The sequence below is a fragment of the Gavialis gangeticus genome, unplaced genomic scaffold (genome assembly GCF_001723915.1).
Source record: "Gavialis gangeticus isolate Ggan-Ray unplaced genomic scaffold, GavGan_comp1, whole genome shotgun sequence".
Lineage (NCBI taxonomy): Eukaryota > Metazoa > Chordata > Crocodylia > Gavialidae > Gavialis > Gavialis gangeticus.
In genome coordinates, this window is record NW_017729032.1 from 54,703,372 (window position 1) to 54,720,457 (window position 17,086).

The 17,086-nt window shown below is 37.1% G+C and overlaps 1 protein-coding gene across 3 annotated transcripts in view; it reads left to right on the top strand.

Moving 5' to 3' along the window:
* The window catches only part of LOC109302590 (neurobeachin-like), a 494,933-nt gene extending 479,067 nt beyond the window's left edge, over positions 1-15,866 (top strand). For all 3 annotated transcript variants that reach the window (XM_019524185.1, XM_019524186.1, XM_019524187.1), the window contains 4 exons: positions 7,952-8,053; positions 11,953-12,149; positions 12,831-12,982; positions 14,039-15,866. In XM_019524185.1, the coding sequence (XP_019379730.1) occupies positions 7,952-8,053; positions 11,953-12,149; positions 12,831-12,982; positions 14,039-14,129 (542 nt within the window). In that variant the 3' untranslated portion in view covers positions 14,130-15,866. The remainder of the gene's footprint in view (positions 1-7,951; positions 8,054-11,952; positions 12,150-12,830; positions 12,983-14,038) is intronic.
* Positions 15,867-17,086: the final 1,220 nt, after the last annotated feature.

A 17,086-nucleotide genomic window follows, 5' to 3' on the forward strand; every position in this document is an offset into this window, starting at 1 on the left:
CTAGCCTATACTGAAGTCTCTGCTGCCATATCTTTTATACTATTTTACCCAGGCTAGCTAAATTAAAACTATTGGAGGTGTGTGCCTGCTAGTACTACATTTACACCTTTATTTGCTGTGTAGACCTACTTAAAACTCTTCTTGATAAAACTGTACTTTAACTTTACAAAAACATACATCAAGAAGCATGCACACCTTTTAGTGGTCATATGTATAAAGTAGTTTATACATTATACCCAGCCATTTAGAATTCTTTATATAGTTTGTAAATCTTTCTTTTAGATTATCAAGATAACTTAAATTTGCATCCCTAGCCTGAAAGAGTTTACCTTCCCATGGCCATGTTGTTGGATGAGTGGCTGATTTGCACTATAATAATTTTCACAAGGATGAAATGTCATTGTATATGTATCTTACAAGCTTTACAAAGATTTTTTTGTGGCTTTTATACTACATTGATATTGTTAAGTCAGTGGTTTTGTAAAAAATATTTCTTTGTAGCATCTACTGGTCTTCTCGCTGTAATGCTACCAGATTAAGGTTTATCTTGTAGGAAAAATGAAAGTGAGATGTTCACTGTAGGTTAAATCCAATTAGTTAACATCTTAAGAATGAATCTCTAGAAAGATGTAGATGATATTTTCAGAAAAGGATTAGTTGCTTAAAAACTGTCATCTGGAGACTTAGATAAGGTATTTTATATTGCAGACTGTGAGGAGGTGAAGAATTCAAAGAAAAATGTCAGGCTATAGTAATTATCTAGGTTAGGTGCTTGACTTTATAATGATCTTTTAAGCTGAAAGACAGTTAATTATCAATTTCAGCTTCAATGCATCCAATTACTAAAAGGAACTTTAGTTGTTTCAGAAAACGGTTAAATAAAAAAAATCTTTCCTAAAATACTTCATAGTTTTAAACATTGTATATATTTAGTTAAAAGCATATAGCTTGTTCTAATTAAAAAACAAACAAACATCGTGATTACAATGGGTAGATTATCTCAGAATGCGTTGTAATAAAAGATTGTCAAATGAGGTCCTTACCATCTTTGTTACAGTTCTTGAGAATCTAGAAATTCGCTGGGGTCCATGTGTCAGTAATCTAATCTGTCAAACTCATGCGGAACCACCTACTAAAGAACCTATGTAGACATTGTCCTCAGTCGATGACCTTAGTTTATGACTGCCTGTGTGGAAACTATTGTATCCACTCTGGTTTAAATAGGACGATGGGAAATAATTACGGTTTAGGTACGAGTCTGGCAAAAGGCTGCTCCAGTTCCATAGTTAAAAACGTGCTCATTTGAGAAGGGCCATGTGGAGTTTTACTAAATTTATCACTTAACACATGTTCCGTAACAGTCCAAAACCTTGTAAAACAGTAATGAAAAAAAACCTGTCCTTCTCCAGTTTGTTTCCTTAGTTTTAAGTTTAAGTTGGTGGGCATTTACAAAACTGGAATGTTAACATTTTTTCAGGGACTTAAGCAGAGTGGAATAAGAGCACACTTAAGTGCCATAGGATCTGATTCTAAGTGTTTGCAAAAGCATTCCCTATTTATGTCAGATATTTTAGGGGAAGTTTTTCAAAGTACAGATAGGAGTTAGGTCATCACTCTGAAGTAATTAACTATGTAAATCTCTCCCTTTAATGTTTAATATTATGTTTGAGGAATCTTTTTTGGAAGAATAGAAAAACATTGTAAAAATATGTTTTAATTTGTGAAGGGACAGTAGATTCAAGGAGAGCAGCAGAGATTTTCATTTTTAAAGAAATGACTGGGCAATGTGAACTCCTGCAGTTGAGAGAGTAAATAAAAAAAGTTATTGTAGAAAACCATTAAATTCTATTACCAATTCAGGTTTTTTAGTTTATGATTTTTAGGAATTTGCTTTAGGTTAGTACTAATTTGTATACAGATTTCTTTTCATATAGTAACTGTATTAGGCCTCATAAAAGGAGCACCAAAAACTGTGAGATGCACTGTAGTTCAATCCATATTTTTATAGTTGTTTTATTTGCATATTTTATGATTGTTTTCTTGAATGTCTCTTTCAACCAAGTGACTTTGATAATAGAGAAGTATCTCAGAGTCTTTGAATAGATACCTAAAGAGATGATAGAATTGCAGAAATGTGAGGGACAGATGCTTTCATCTGAAACAGACACAAATTCAGAACCTAATTTGGAAGTGATAAAAATTAATTTGCACACTTTAATTGGAACCAGCCTCTTGCATGAAAGGAAGGAGAACAGAGTCGGCAGCTTGTGCTAAAAGCTGATTGAATTTTTTGTCAGGTAGGTATGTTGGACTTGGCCGCTTATCCTCTTGAGCCTCTCTGTGCAATATATTACATTCAGCCTCTGACTGGTGTTCTTTAAAAGGATCAATGCTATTCCTGTTTTGTCCCTAGAGCCTGAAATTTCATTGATCTTGGGACTTGACATTTCTCATTACATACTGTAGCTTCTAACAGAATAGTCGCAAGAGGTGTGATTTAACCCTGCTTTTTCTAACTGTGGTTCCATTGACCATTATAAATATACTGTGCCTATCACCCAGAGCTCAATTTTAGGTACCATTATGCTGTATACTCCTTAAAGCTGCTACGTATTTATTGTATCTCAGTGAATATATACATAGTATACATATACTTGAAAGGTAGCCTGGGTAGTTCTGTAAAGGAGCCTAGCAACATATCCTGCTCTTTTATTTAGGTCTATAGAAAATTCTTCAAAGTATCATTTTTACTTTAGAAATATTATTTCTGGAACTATTACTCCAGGTGCACATCCCAGATTTAAAAGATTCTGTAAATATATACCTTAAGGGGGAGTTTTTTGTGCCTCAGAATGCCCACTGTATCTTTACAGTTTGATTTCTTTAAACGTTAAGAGGAAAACATTTTTAAATATAGCCCTAAAATGTCTTGCACTGTATAGATTTCATAGACATTAGGGCTGGAAGGGACCTCACAAGATCGTCAGGCAAAGGCCTGATGGGCAGGCAGCCTGCAGGGGTCAAATGATCCCAGCAAGATAGACATCCAAGTGTTTCTTAAAGGAATCCAGCATAGGTGCCTGCATCACCTCCGGGGAGAGTCTGTTACAGGCCCTGGGGACTCGGACAGTAAAGAAGTTTTTCTTTATGTCCAGCCTAAAACAATCTTCCAAGAGTTTGTGACCATTAGACCTTGTCTTCCCATGGGGTGCCCTGGTGAACAGATGTTCTCCCAGTTCCTGGTGCACACCCTTTATATACTTATAGGCTGCCACCAAGTCAACCCTGAGCCTATGCTTTTCTAGGCTGAAGAGTCCCAAGACTCTCAGCCTCTCCTCATAAGGCCTACTCTCTTGTCCTGTAATCATTCACATGGCTCTCCTATGGACTCTCTCAAGCTTCTCCATGTCCTTTCTGAATTGCAGAGCCCAGAACTGGACACAGTATTCCAGCTGTGGTCTCACCAAGGCCGAGTAAAGTGGGAGGATGACTTCCTGGGTCTTGTTTGAGATGTATGGGAAGATGCTGGCCAGAGTTTTGTTTGCTTTGCCAGCTGTGACGTTGCACTGGTGGCTCATGTTCATCTTGTGGTCAATCATGATCCCCCAGGTCTCTTTCAGACATGGTGCTAGCTAGCGTAGCACTGCCAAACCTTTAAGTGTGGTGTGGGTTCTTTCTCGAGATGCAAATGGACAAATGTCTGTACAGTTACATTTGCACTGGTAGTATCTGCTTTGCATGTGTTAATGTCTGTTTTGTATGAGCAGTTACACACTTGTGTACTTGACACCCCAAATTTTGTATTTTGACCTCTTGCTTCTAGTCATCCAAAATGTGGCTATAGCAGATACTGAGTAGCAGAGCTTCATTGTAAATAAGCCCCTCCCTTTACAGTCCCACTGCAACAACCCAGTGGAAGCTCACATGAATCATTTGGTGTTATCTCTACCCATTATTTTCTTTGTGCTATACACAATAGTAAATGAACTCTTTTGGATCTCTCCTGTGGAGATATTTCAGAGGTGTGAAAAGGTGCATTGAAGTAAGGTAGCAGTGACATCTAGAATTTCATCAACACATCTCAAAGCAAAGCACCACTACACTTTTACAGATGGGATCAATAAATCACAAAGAAGTCAAATGACTCTCTCGGTTTCTCCAGGTAACTTAGTGGGAAACCAAGATAAAAAGCCAGGTGTCCCATGTTCTTAGTACTGGAGCACATGGTATTTTTACTCCTAGATTTCTTCCAGCTATCCAGCTCCTGCAATATTTTGCCTGTGCTTGCTATTTTGGATTCACTGAGGCAGAATTCATTGCTTGTTGTTTTATTTTGGATTGCACCAGTGTAGCCTCAGGTATACCTAGACCTCCCCAACAGATGTTCTGCAAAATCTTCAGTGAAGGGTATGCAACAACAGCTTTTGCTAACAGACCAGTTTGCCAGAGACAAGATACTGTGATATTTGTCTTGAACTTAATGTTATAAAAAGCCTTTCTTCTTAAAACACCCACCCATTATGTGATGAACATTATGATCAGCAAATTTCCCTAAGTAGAGATCTGCAACATTTTTAGATGTAGCCTGATAATTTCATTAGAATGCATGTATATTTTATAGGATTGTGAAGGGTTAAGATTATTATTTTATTTCACCAGCAGAAAAAGCACAGCACCTTCAAAGCTTTTAGTTTGTGTGGATTAGCTCTTAAGGCACCAGCAATGAGAAGCTGCTATATCATAGACATGTTTATTGTATACCACTTACAGGTCAGTTATAGGCCTGTGCTTGCTTTGATCAAAGTTAATGATCAAATGAAACTATAGGATTTGACCATCTGTCTAAATATGGCTTTTCCAAAATGTACACAATTAATTCCTGCAAGTGGCATGTTATTGATGGGGTGGGGAGGAACCCCAGGACTTTAGAAGTAATCATTACATTGTTCATATTTCTTTTTGGCTTTAAAAACAGAATATCTCCCCAAGAAGAGCTTTACAGATGCATTATGCATTTTATTTTTAGAACAGAGCACCAGAAATCTTTTATTTTAAACTTGGCTAAAGAACTGAGTTGCTGGAGAAAGACCTCAGACATATGCATTTTACCTTTTTTTCCTATAGTGGTTCAGTTCAGAGGTGCCACATTGGGAAAATTACTTTGAGCATATAGTGATGGTGTTTCAATTCATAGTGGGGTAGTTTCACCTGCAGCTCCCTCAGTACCATAGCCTTTGACCTCTGGCTGCATCTATCAGTGCTGATGTGACAGTGACAGAATATTTTGCTAGCTTTTGAACAATTGCTGGGGTTCATGACTTCTTTCTTTTGCAATGAAATACAGCGTCAGGTTCTCTTTAACGTGCCTATGGAAAGTTTATCATATGAAAGGAGGCTAAAGGAGCTTTGTTCATTTAATCTACCAAAACACAGGCTGAGGGTGATATGATTTGTCTGTAAAAAATATATTGGGGAGAGGAGTATGCACTAGAGAAGAAGAGCTATTGGATCAAAAATAAATGGATCTAAACCGGCCATGAAAAAATTTAAGCTGGAAATAAGATGGTGTCTTGCCATCAGAGCAGTGAATTTCTGGAACAGCCTTCCAAGAGGAACAGCAGGAGTGAAAGATTTAACTAGCTAGATAGATTATGAAGGAGATTATATAACATGGTTGCCTCAGATAAGATGTGGTTTGACTTGAAGATTCAGGAGATTCTTTCCCATCCTATCATCCTAAAGCAATATATCTAATTTTGCTTTAAAGACCACAAGCAATGGACAGTCCACTAATGTCCCTGGATATAGACTATTTGAATGTTTAATTACTCTCACTGCTAAGAAATTGTGTTTTATTTCAAGGTTGCACTTGTCTAGCTTTAACTTCAGCCACTGTACTTTGCTATGCCTTTGTGTAAAAGATAAAAAATATATCTAATAGCATGAAACTTTTAAATCTATAAGTAACTAACTCAGTAATCAAATCACCTTTCAACCTCCTCTTTAATAGACTTGAACAGATTGACTTCCTTAAGTCTTACATTGTAAGGCTAATTTTTCCAGATCCTGGATCACTTTTGTGGCTGTCCTTTGAATTCCCTCAGCATCCTTCTTGAAATGCAAACACCAAAATTGGTATTTGGGTATTTTAGTAGCAGTCTTACTGATGCTGTACAGAGGCAAGGTCAATTTTTTTCTCCTACTTTCTAAACATTTTAAAGGACTGTATTATCCATTTTTGTTTCAAAATTTGGAACTGAAAGCTCATGTTGAGGCAGTTACTGCTTTCCAAAACAGTGCCCCCACTCCTGTATATATACCCTGAATTCATGTTCTCAGAGTTCTTTTCTTGTATTCAGCTATATTAAAATACAACTTGTTGGCTTATAATGATTTAATCAAGCAATTTGGATAACTGTATAGTGGTACCATTATGCTGCTTATTATTTACTACCCTATCAATCTTAGTATCTAGAAATTTTACTAGCAAAAATTTTATAATCTCATCTAGATGGTTAAAACAAACTTTGAGTAGCATTGGGCCCAGAACTGATCCCTGGGGGACACCACAAGAAACAGCACCACTCCTGGATGTCTCCCCATTTCATACTGAGAGCTGTCCTTCAGACAGTATTTAACCCATTTAATGTGTGCATATTTGATTCCATATAATGAATGTTTTTTAATCAAAATATCTTAACATTAAATGCTTTAAAGAAAAACAAGTATTCTATATCAGCACAACTCCCTTTATCTACCGTGCCTCTAATCCTGTCAAAAAAGATAACAGGTTTGTTTAACAAGACTTCCTTTCTTTCAAATAATGCTGACTGGCATTAATTATATTTTAGCTTCTGATTTTTGTTGAGAGCGACTTTTAAACTTTAAAAAGTATTGCGATTAACTATCCCTTTTCCTATTCTTTATGTTTTATTAACATTTTTCAGATTTTCTTTTACCCAGAATGTGTTTTTTAGCTGGGATGGTTTAGTCAGAGATGATCCTTCCTTGAGCTGGAGGCTGCACTAGATGACCTTGTCCCTTCTAGACCTACTTTCCTATGATCTATTTCTATGATCCTGTACCTTGATTCAGGTCTATGAAATCATGACTTTTTGAGCATCCATTGGGTTGACTTTGAAGGATAAACAGTTTTCATGAACACTTCTTACTTTATATTTATATGTCCAGTAAGTTATGAAGTCACATCTCCTTAATGAAACAGTTTTTCCTCCTACAAATTACAGGCAGATATTTAAAGAGCAGTTTTTGTTGTTCTCTAATGAGCTTAGGTGGACATAATGGATATCCATTAGTATCCTATCTTAAATTTAACAACTCAGAAATTTAATCCATAGGCATTCAAGATCCTGTAATTCTGAATCATTGGTACTTATATAATAGAGCGTTTCGTGTAAAGTCGCCACCTTTTTTCCTGTCCCATCCTTATAGAGAAAATTGCAGCCATTGATTTTGACTTTGTAGTCATATGATTCATCCTTGTAAGGGTCAGTAGCATGAACCTTTTCATATATCTTCTCATACCTGAGAATCTCCAACTTGGACAACTCACATTAGTAGACAGACAATTGAAACTTGTTACACTGTGTAACAGTGTGTTACCGTCCCCTCTAATAGTGCTATAATACATGTGTTCTGGAACGCAGCAGATTCCAAATATCTGACTATTATCAGGTGCATCAGATGCAACCCATTTTCCCCTATCATTGCATAATAAAAATATATTTATGAGAACAAGTCATCCCTGAAAATGTTCTTTATGATAGCTTTTTTAAATTGAATATAGTTTTGCACAGAAACCCAAGAATGATACATTTAAGCAGATTATTTTTTGATGCTTAATGATTTTAAACAAATTTTAGCAAAGCTTCTATTTTGTTACTAAAACATGTTTTGTTTTGAAATCCTCACTATTGTTGGTCTTTTGCAGGTGATTATCCCGCTCCTAGAGCTGTTCTAACTGGTCACGACCATGAAGTAGTCTGTGTATCGGTCTGTGCGGAGCTGGGACTTGTTATCAGTGGTGCTAAAGGTCAGAAGTCATTTTACAGTTTGAATCTTAAAAATGTGTAATTCTTCTTCAATAAGCATTTTTCACCATTGCCTCAATCCATGGTTAAAATTAATTATCCTCAGTTTCCTCTACCAAGTCATGATTTAATTCTAGTGGTCTCCACAGCTGGTTACTGTGAACATGAATACTATCTGTACATATGAGGCTTAAACACAAATTAAGTAGATCATAAAACATTACTCTCCAGCCATCAGCCCATAATTCTGTTTCAGTGCACAGATTCTGAATACTAGTGGGTAGAAGTTCATGTAGTAACTTGTAACTGTGCACAGTGGTGTTCCTGAAAGAAATCTGCTGACTGAAACCTGGAACTGAGAGGAGGGATGCCCTACCACCTGACTCAACTGACATGTTTTAAATATAAATGAGACATTTTTGGATTGGTCCCAGTCTCCTTGGCAAGAGAAGCAAAGCCTATTTGATTGTTCCAAGGTCCAGGCATAGATGCCAATGTGTACATTTTTTTTTCCAATGGGCAGTTCTCCAAATAAGCAGAAGCCTGTGGGTTTGATATGCACCCTCTTCTGCCAGAAAGTTTTGAACCATCTGTTTGCCCATTTCTCCAGTCATTTATCTTTAGAATCCAGAGGACCCAACAATCACTCCTGTAAGTGTTCAAAATAGTGACCCCATCCTTTCCATCCAGAAATGCCAGCCAAAGAATTATAACAGTAAATTACATAAACCATGATAATTTAGAGGTTAAATTATTTAAACATATTTTCTGGACCTTTCTTTATTATTCACTCCAGTTTTCTCCTTTTTCCCCACTTTCATCAACTCTTTTTTCCTACCATTCTTCTCATTATTTCCATTTTTCTTTGAAAAGCAGCAGCCATTTTTCTCTCACTCTTTTCTATTTCCTCCTTTGCTGTACAACTCTTACTCTCTCCTGTGTTACATTCTCTTTTTGTTTTTGCCTCCTTTTTCCCTACTTCTTTTTCTCCACATTATCCTGTGCTTTTTTTTTAGCCCCTCTACCCCATTTTCTCCCCCATTTCCTCCCTGGAGATCGTATATCCCTCCCCCATACAATCAAACCCTGTTTCTTCTCCCTGCATATGAATTTATCCTTCCCTTGCTTCATGAAAACGGTTTCTGCTTCATATAGGGTGAACATAGGTTCATTCCTCTGCCCCCTGCTAATCACATTGAAGTTTTTTGGCTTGATCCCTTTTATACCAGCTTTGAGTTCGACATTTATTTTCATAGCCCACTATTCAGTAGGATGTGCACTGTATTTTCACTGTATTCAGAATACAGGAGTTTGTAGCAGGGAGTGCTAATGGATCATTAACTGTAGTAATGACGTACTGTAGAAGAAGAATAGGCTAAGTCAATAAACTTGTGAGGAAACATATAGTTACTGTGAATGTAAGCTGAAGTTGTGTGTTGCAGTGGTATTAATTCACAGACCATAAGCCAGCTTCCTATTACTTCATATTACACTATAATGTTACTACTCATTCAGCTGTATTATCTTAGACTATATTCTATGAGAATAGCTAGGATCTGCGTTATGCCAACTCCTTCTTCATTAGATATGCATAGCTTTAATAATTGACCTCTTCTTAGGAGTAATTGTTCCTGGTCAACTAAAGACCTCCGTGGTGAATGCAGAATATACTTCTAGTTGATTAAGAAACTATGCTGTTTGTTGTACACATGTACCATTACATTCTTGGTTCCTGAGCTGTCCCTCCTGTTCTCCCCTTATTTACACCATTAATTTTACTGTGCACACACTCAAGCTGTACCTTCTTTTTTCTTCCCAGATACCCATTCCCAATCAGCCTCTTCCATTTCCCTCCTTGCCAGTTTCTCCCCAGTTTCTATGCTTTCTTTTCATTTCAACCCAGCAGGGGCTCACCTCTCTACAAGACCTCATGCAACCCAACTTGCACTCTTCCTGATTTTCCCTTACACCTCATAGCTACCTGTAGCACTCTGTTTCACTGTGATAACACATGCACAGCTGTAGAAAATCCTGTATTAGGGCATGGCCAGTGTGGAAGGCATTTCATATGAGTCCTGTAAGCAAAATCCACTGCTTCAAGTAAGATCAATGCTTTTACATTCTTATTCAAGTGGCCATTCTGCATTTCTTTAGGATGCCACTACAAATCAGATTATTTCTTTCTTATCTTTCTTTCATGCCATAATCATGCCCAGAACTAGTTAGTCTGCTTAAATGTTACAATATTGCACTTCTCTTTTGAACAATATAGTGTTTTAATTATTCTGAAATTGGCAACATCTTCACACCACTTTCTTACATTTCCTTCATTATTTCCATGTAAACATGGTCCATGTCCCAAAGACATCATAGTCAAATGCCCTGATATCCCAGTTCCAGATAGGCAGACCCTAATGTCATTTGAATATCGGTGAAGTTAGTGGGGTTTGAGGAGGTACATGTGTTTCCCATCTGGAACTAGTTGCAGGATCATGGCCTGCAATGTGTAAGCAAAAGATTCTTGTGCTGCCGAGGAACATACTGCAGTCATGTAAATCAAACATGTAGTATTTGGTGGGACTCATTACATTTGTCAGAGAAGAAGAAACCATTTTTCTTAGTGTGGAAGCTTTGCCTTGATTCTCAAAGAGATTTTCATTATACCACTTGACTAAAATGCTTGAATAGAAATTTATTGGCCCAGCATTTCAAAAATACAGTGTTGGTTTTATTGTGTTTTATTAGGGCTTTCACTTAATCTCAGTTAATTTATGCGATTAATGCAAAAACAAATTAACAAGTTCATTTCTTAAGACTGTAGCAAGAAGGGCCCAGCAGTGGTGCGAGGGGGGGGCTGCTTTCCCTCTATGCTGAGCAGAACCTTCTACCTGCCCACTGCTGCTGCCAGTGTTAGCAGGTGAATCTGGAGCAGGCTCAGGGTGGACCAGGTTTGGGGCTGTTTGCATGGGATCTGGCTAGTCCACTCCAGCCACGGCAAGTCGGGAGTGAGTGCAGGATGGGCCGGGGTCAGCACTGGGGCTATGTGTTCTTGGTGGTGGTGGGGAGGAGCCACAGGGCACACAGGCCCAGGCTGTTGGGTGGGGAGGTGCTGACCGTTGTTTAACTATGCACTTAAAATTGTGATTAATTATGACTATTTTTTTAAATCTTGCAATTAATTGTGATTAATTTTTTAAATAATATGTCAGCCCTAGTTTTTATTTTACCAAAAGCAATAAAAATTGCAAAAAAATACACAAAATATAGCTGGAAAAACACACAGATAGTAGCAGGGTCACTAGGAAATCACAAATGCTGACTTGGTGATATCCCTTGCTGAAATGATTCAGTATTAAAGTCTGCCTATGCATTCATGGTGGAGAGGGGGAAGACCTAGAGTAACTGCTACTGACCGCAGGAGGAACATGTGGTGACATGATTACCTGCCCCTGGGGAGCCTCTCCTACTTTTCACTGATAGGGCCCCATCTGTTTGCCTGTTTGATGTGAATGGGCAGGATAGAATGAGTTCACATGATTAGGGTAGGGGTGGGGGGCAGGTAGGGGTTCCTGAATGGTTAGGAAGAGAAGAAGAATGATTTCACGTACACAAAAGTCAATTAGCAGAAAAGGGTCAAAAATCCTAACAACTGAAACTATGTAAGAGTTGAAGTAAATAAAAAGTACCACTTCACTGGTATATTGTATCCTTTTGCTTTAGCTCCTATATGTTGTTTCTTTCATTTCTTGGTGTACACTGTCAACTCTTTAGGCAAGGGACTGCATCTTCCTGTCTATAGAGCACTCATATGATATGTATTATACAGTAGATGCATGCAAACTGCATATAATTTATGATATGAGTTTCTGTATAACACCTTTTATCATTTTCTAATACACAGAAGGGCCTTGTCTGGTACACACAATTACTGGAGATTTGCTGAGAGCCTTGGAAGGAACTGAAAACTGCTTGTACCCTCGCTTAATTTCAGTATCTAGTGAAGGTCACTGCATCATCTACTATGAACGAGGACGGTTCAGCAATTTCAGCATTAATGGCAAACTCTTAGCTCAGATGGAGATCAATGACTCAACCAGGGTAAATCTAAATGTAAACAACCCTTTGACATGGAACTGCTTTTCCCCCTACTTGAATGGAGTGTTGCTCAAAGGAAATTACACTTGTAAAATTGTTGTCACCTGGAAAAATCCCATCCCAATACAGATCCTCTTGCGTGCATCTTGAGTCAGAAGTAGACTTTGACTTTTTATAGAATAAAGTAAAAAAAAAAATTGTTTGTGAACCGAGATGATTCCTGGAATTTATGTTTAGATTTAAAATGCAGCGGGGAAAAAATTGTCTTTAAAACAAAACTGTTGTAATGTTTATTTACTTCCCCAGTTACAAGTTTATGCTTCAGGGTTCTGCTCCATCACTAGCACCTGAAGCAACATTAGGAATGCAGATCCTTCTTCAGCTTTAGCTGTTAGTGATAGTATCAAATATTGCAGGACAAACACAAAAATCTGATATGCTGAACTCCAGTTTTGGAAAGCATACTTACACCATTTTTCAGCTCCCATGCAAAATGAATTTTTGCATTTTTAAAGCCACACAGATATTTTATTGAAGATCTGGGGTTCCTACATTAAGAGCAGTTTTTTTCACCTCCGAGATGTGCAGAAGCACGTGGAAATCATTTGTTGCTTAAATGACTTGTAGTGGTATTTGTCAGTTTTCTCAAATAAGAATCAAACGATCTGGTTGTCTCCCCTGCAGGCTATCCTCTTGAGCAGTGATGGGCAGAACCTGGTGACAGGAGGAGATAATGGAGTGGTGGAAGTATGGCAGGCTTGTGACTTTAAGCAGCTCTATATTTACCCTGGCTGTGATGCTGGCATTAGAGCTATGGACCTGTCTCATGATCAGAGGTGAGTGGCAGTATTGGAATTAAAATTGCCTTGTAAATGTTAAATCAAATATATTGAATATATTCCTGCAGCATTAATGTGGCAGTCCCCTGTTGTAGTTAATTTGAAGCCCATGATAGAAAACTCTGTTATTTTCTTGTTGATTTATCTATCTTGGATCATTTTGTGCCTGATCATGTGGCAACTGCTGCTTTTCAGCAAGTGCCAAATGCTACTTGACAACCTGCCCTCTTCCTACATAAGAAAGAGGTGGTCAATTAATTGATTGCCTAATGACATGGGTGGTCCAGGGAGTACCCTTGAGTGCCCCTGGGCTAGAGAGCTTACTTGTGTAGCTTTCCAGGGCAGGAGAAACATACCCCAAACTATTTTTCTACCAGAAGACTTTTCTTCTGGTAGAAATAAGCATCTCTGCACAGCTAGTGTTTGATAAAGCAGCAAAAGTACTCATAAGTCAGAACCCACCCACTATGTTCGTACACAAGTTCATGGCTAGAAAGCAGATTTCTGCCAAATCAAAACTAGCTTTCTGGAAGAGGCTTATTTCCCCTTGGAATGCTGCCATTCTGCACATACAATGCTATGCAGTGTGCTGAGGATTCTCATTTACAATAAGAAAATAGGAAAATAATTTCTCTGTCTTCTAATAGTGAGATTTCAGGCCCAACTTCAGCAGCACTTCAGTATGTGCTTAAGTTTAAGCACCTGGCTATTCTTATTTAAATAAGAACAAAGAATGAACTTTCGGCCTACTACTGATGCAAGTTCAGTTGCAGGATGTTTAAATGGAATTCAGATGCCAGAATTGAAGGGGCAAATTCAACTTTTTTTCGTGTAAAGAAAAACATTAGTGATCTACTTCAGTTTAAATCTGTTTATGAACATGTATTTAGATAATGCAATATTTATTTGTTTCAAGACATGCTCCAGGCTTTATTTTTTACCTACTTTTAATATTTAGCATATTGTTCAGGTTTTTTTTTTTAAATGTAAACATGTCTAACATTGTCAAAAAATGGAGCAAGTATCCAAAATCTATCTTTGTTCCTTTTTCAGAACTCTGATTACTGGCATGGCTTCTGGTAGCATTGTAGCTTTTAATATAGATTTTAATCGGTGGCATTATGAGCATCAGAACAGATACTGAAGGTGACTGAAGAACAGAAAGCCAAGGTAAAGCTGAGAGCACAAGTGCTACAATGAAAGGTGTAATCTCTGGTGGAAAAACACGTCTGCATTGACCTCCGTTGTACATTCCATTACACCCAGCAATAGCTGTACATTGTAGTCAGCAACCATTTTACTTTGTGTGTTTTTTCACAACTGAACACCAGCTGCTGAAAAGCAAGCTTGTACCATGTAAATGATATGAATTAGGAGCTGTTTTGGTAATTATTTCATATATCTTTGTTTATTGAGAAAAAGGTAGTAGGATGCGCCATAAGAGACTTTTGAAAATTCCGAGGAACCTTGTGTCCAGTTGTTCCGATGTTTAGGCTATGAACCTAACATGCATCCCATTTCCAGCCTCTTTTCAAGCTGAGAAAAAAAATACGTTTGATACTTTGTACATCAGATGCACATCTTAACTTTAAAGGGATACTTTTGTAAAAGTAAAACCTTGTAAAAAGAACAAAACTGTTTCTTAATTTTATTGTGGAGTTACAACTTGCATGTACTTTAAACCTGATGTCTTGATGGATGGAACAGGTGCATTCACACAAATTAAACTGGAGATCTATCTAAGGGCACAGCTTGTATTAAAGGGTTGAATTTGGGTGCAGTCAGTAATTCTGACATTCTCACAGAAACATGGTTTTCACTTTTTAAATCTAAACTCACCCCAATTTAAGTGGAGTTTTGCTCATGAAGAATTTGGATAAGAAGCCATCCTTCACCACTCTTCTACTTTGTACAATGAAATTATTAAATTCTTCCCTTTTAAATTTAAATCCAAGTCAGAAAGGGAGCAGGGAGGAGAGGTTCTGATTTTTATTATATTCTCAAGAGTCTTGTGATGCTCTATAGTGCTTAATGACTCCCAGCACACCATGAATACTATACTTCTGGATTCGTCACATTTGGCATAGAGCCCACAGGGGGAAGGGCGTTGCAGTTAAATTTCTCTCTTATTTTTCCCCTCCGTCGCTTGATTTGTTTAACCACCTTAGCTTCATTGCAAAGGTAACTGAGGTTATTCTTTTAGGTTCTTATGAAAATCTCACCTGAAGCCACATTCTCAGCCTAAGGCACTTCATGTTTTACAATACTGTAATAACAACTATCAGAATAATTTTCCGCACATTGTACTGATCAAATTACACACCCAGGGGTATATACACTTTACTTCATGTTTCTTCTTTGTATATTTGGTGACTGTATTGTCATAGATGTACATATTGTGTCGGTAGGGCTATGAGGCATGTAACAGGAATGTAATTTTCTCAGAATTTACACTCACTTGCAGTCATTTATTTAAAAAGATAATGGATTCTTTGTATTGGCACTTTGCACCAGAAACATATCATTATTTATTGATGTGATTACTTATTTGTTATTCACCTTGTATTAGTAAGTTTTAGCACTGAATTCCTTCTTCATTGTTGTTTGTATTTATAAGATTCTGAAATCATGGGGAATCAACGTAATGATTAAGTTATTCATCACCAGTCTGTAAGCAATATCTTGAGTTTGTAGCTTAGAATTGGGAGAATATTGAACATCTGGAAGACAAGTTCATTTCATCTTGAGATCATGGTGAAATATTTTGGATATATAAATTCCTCAAGCTATTGTAACCATGTTTTATTGCAAAGATGTAAAATATGCCAGATGTGTGTGAGTTGGAAATCAAAAAAGAAAAATAAAATATGCAAAGAATTCAGTGATTGTTTTTCATTTCATTGAACTTTTCATCAAACCATTTACATTGTCACTGTGAATAAACAATAGTTTCAAAAAGTCTGCATTAATCACAAAAGTATGACTGTTTTGGAGCGCGTGGTCTTGTGCTAAGTACAGTTTGGTTTGCAGTTCTTCTGATTACCAATGCATAACAAGAAAACAGTGTAGTTTTTTTCCCCTTTTGTTGATCAGAACAGATTTTGAAAATAATCTTGCATTTTTTGTGACCTGTGTCCTTACAGAATCCCATAAAGAATCCTGTCCTTCGCAGGTAAAAAGGTCTGCTGGAACCCTTTTCTCTCTTTCATAGTACCTCATACTTAAGTTGTCCACATTTTTTACTAGGATGGATAATATTATATATTAAGTTAGTAATCCATATTCAGAATATCTCCCTCTGTAGCGGCATTATCTGTCAAGCAATTATCTATGTAAACTGAAGAGGGTCATTTCAAAACCTTATTTAAATATAATATGCATTTAGTAGAAGCAGTTATCTCCCACTACCTTCAAAAAGTTTTTAAGGCTTTCTAAGCCTAGAAAAATGTTTTTAATTTGTTGTAATATTCTGGCTATACAACCATAAAACAGTGTCCAGAAATCATAGCTTCAGGATGCCACCATGTAAATAAACAACTGCAAATTTGTGTTTTGTTTACTGAGCTGAAACTTTAAACGCTGTAGCATTGCAATTAAATTCTGTTTTAGTTACATCTTGGTGAATATTGCCATGTGCAGACTCAGCATTACATGAGGTGAGTTCTATTTCATATAATAATAAAACATTTTTCAGATCCAGCATATTCACTCTGTGTCATAGAGTGAGCAAAAATCCCAAACGGAGCAAGCATTGTGAAAACAGCAAATGAAAGAGGGTACCTATCCCAAAAGTTTTGCATTTCAAATTCCAGGATAGACACGTTGAGTGTCACAAACAGGGGGACAAGGGAAAAAGAGTAATTTTTTTTAAAAAGAGAGAGTACCTAGGCTAACTCAACAGCAAACATTGATGTTTTCTTTCTTAATAACTGTATCTCATTTATTTCCATTTTTTAAAACAACTTATTCTAGCCATGGTGCTTTTCCTTCTACCCAACAGAATATTTTGCAATTTTTAAAATAAACCTTTATATTTTGTAGCGTATACAGCATTCCTTAACCCATCCACTTAATAGTCAATGGCAACTCTGTCTGTATGGG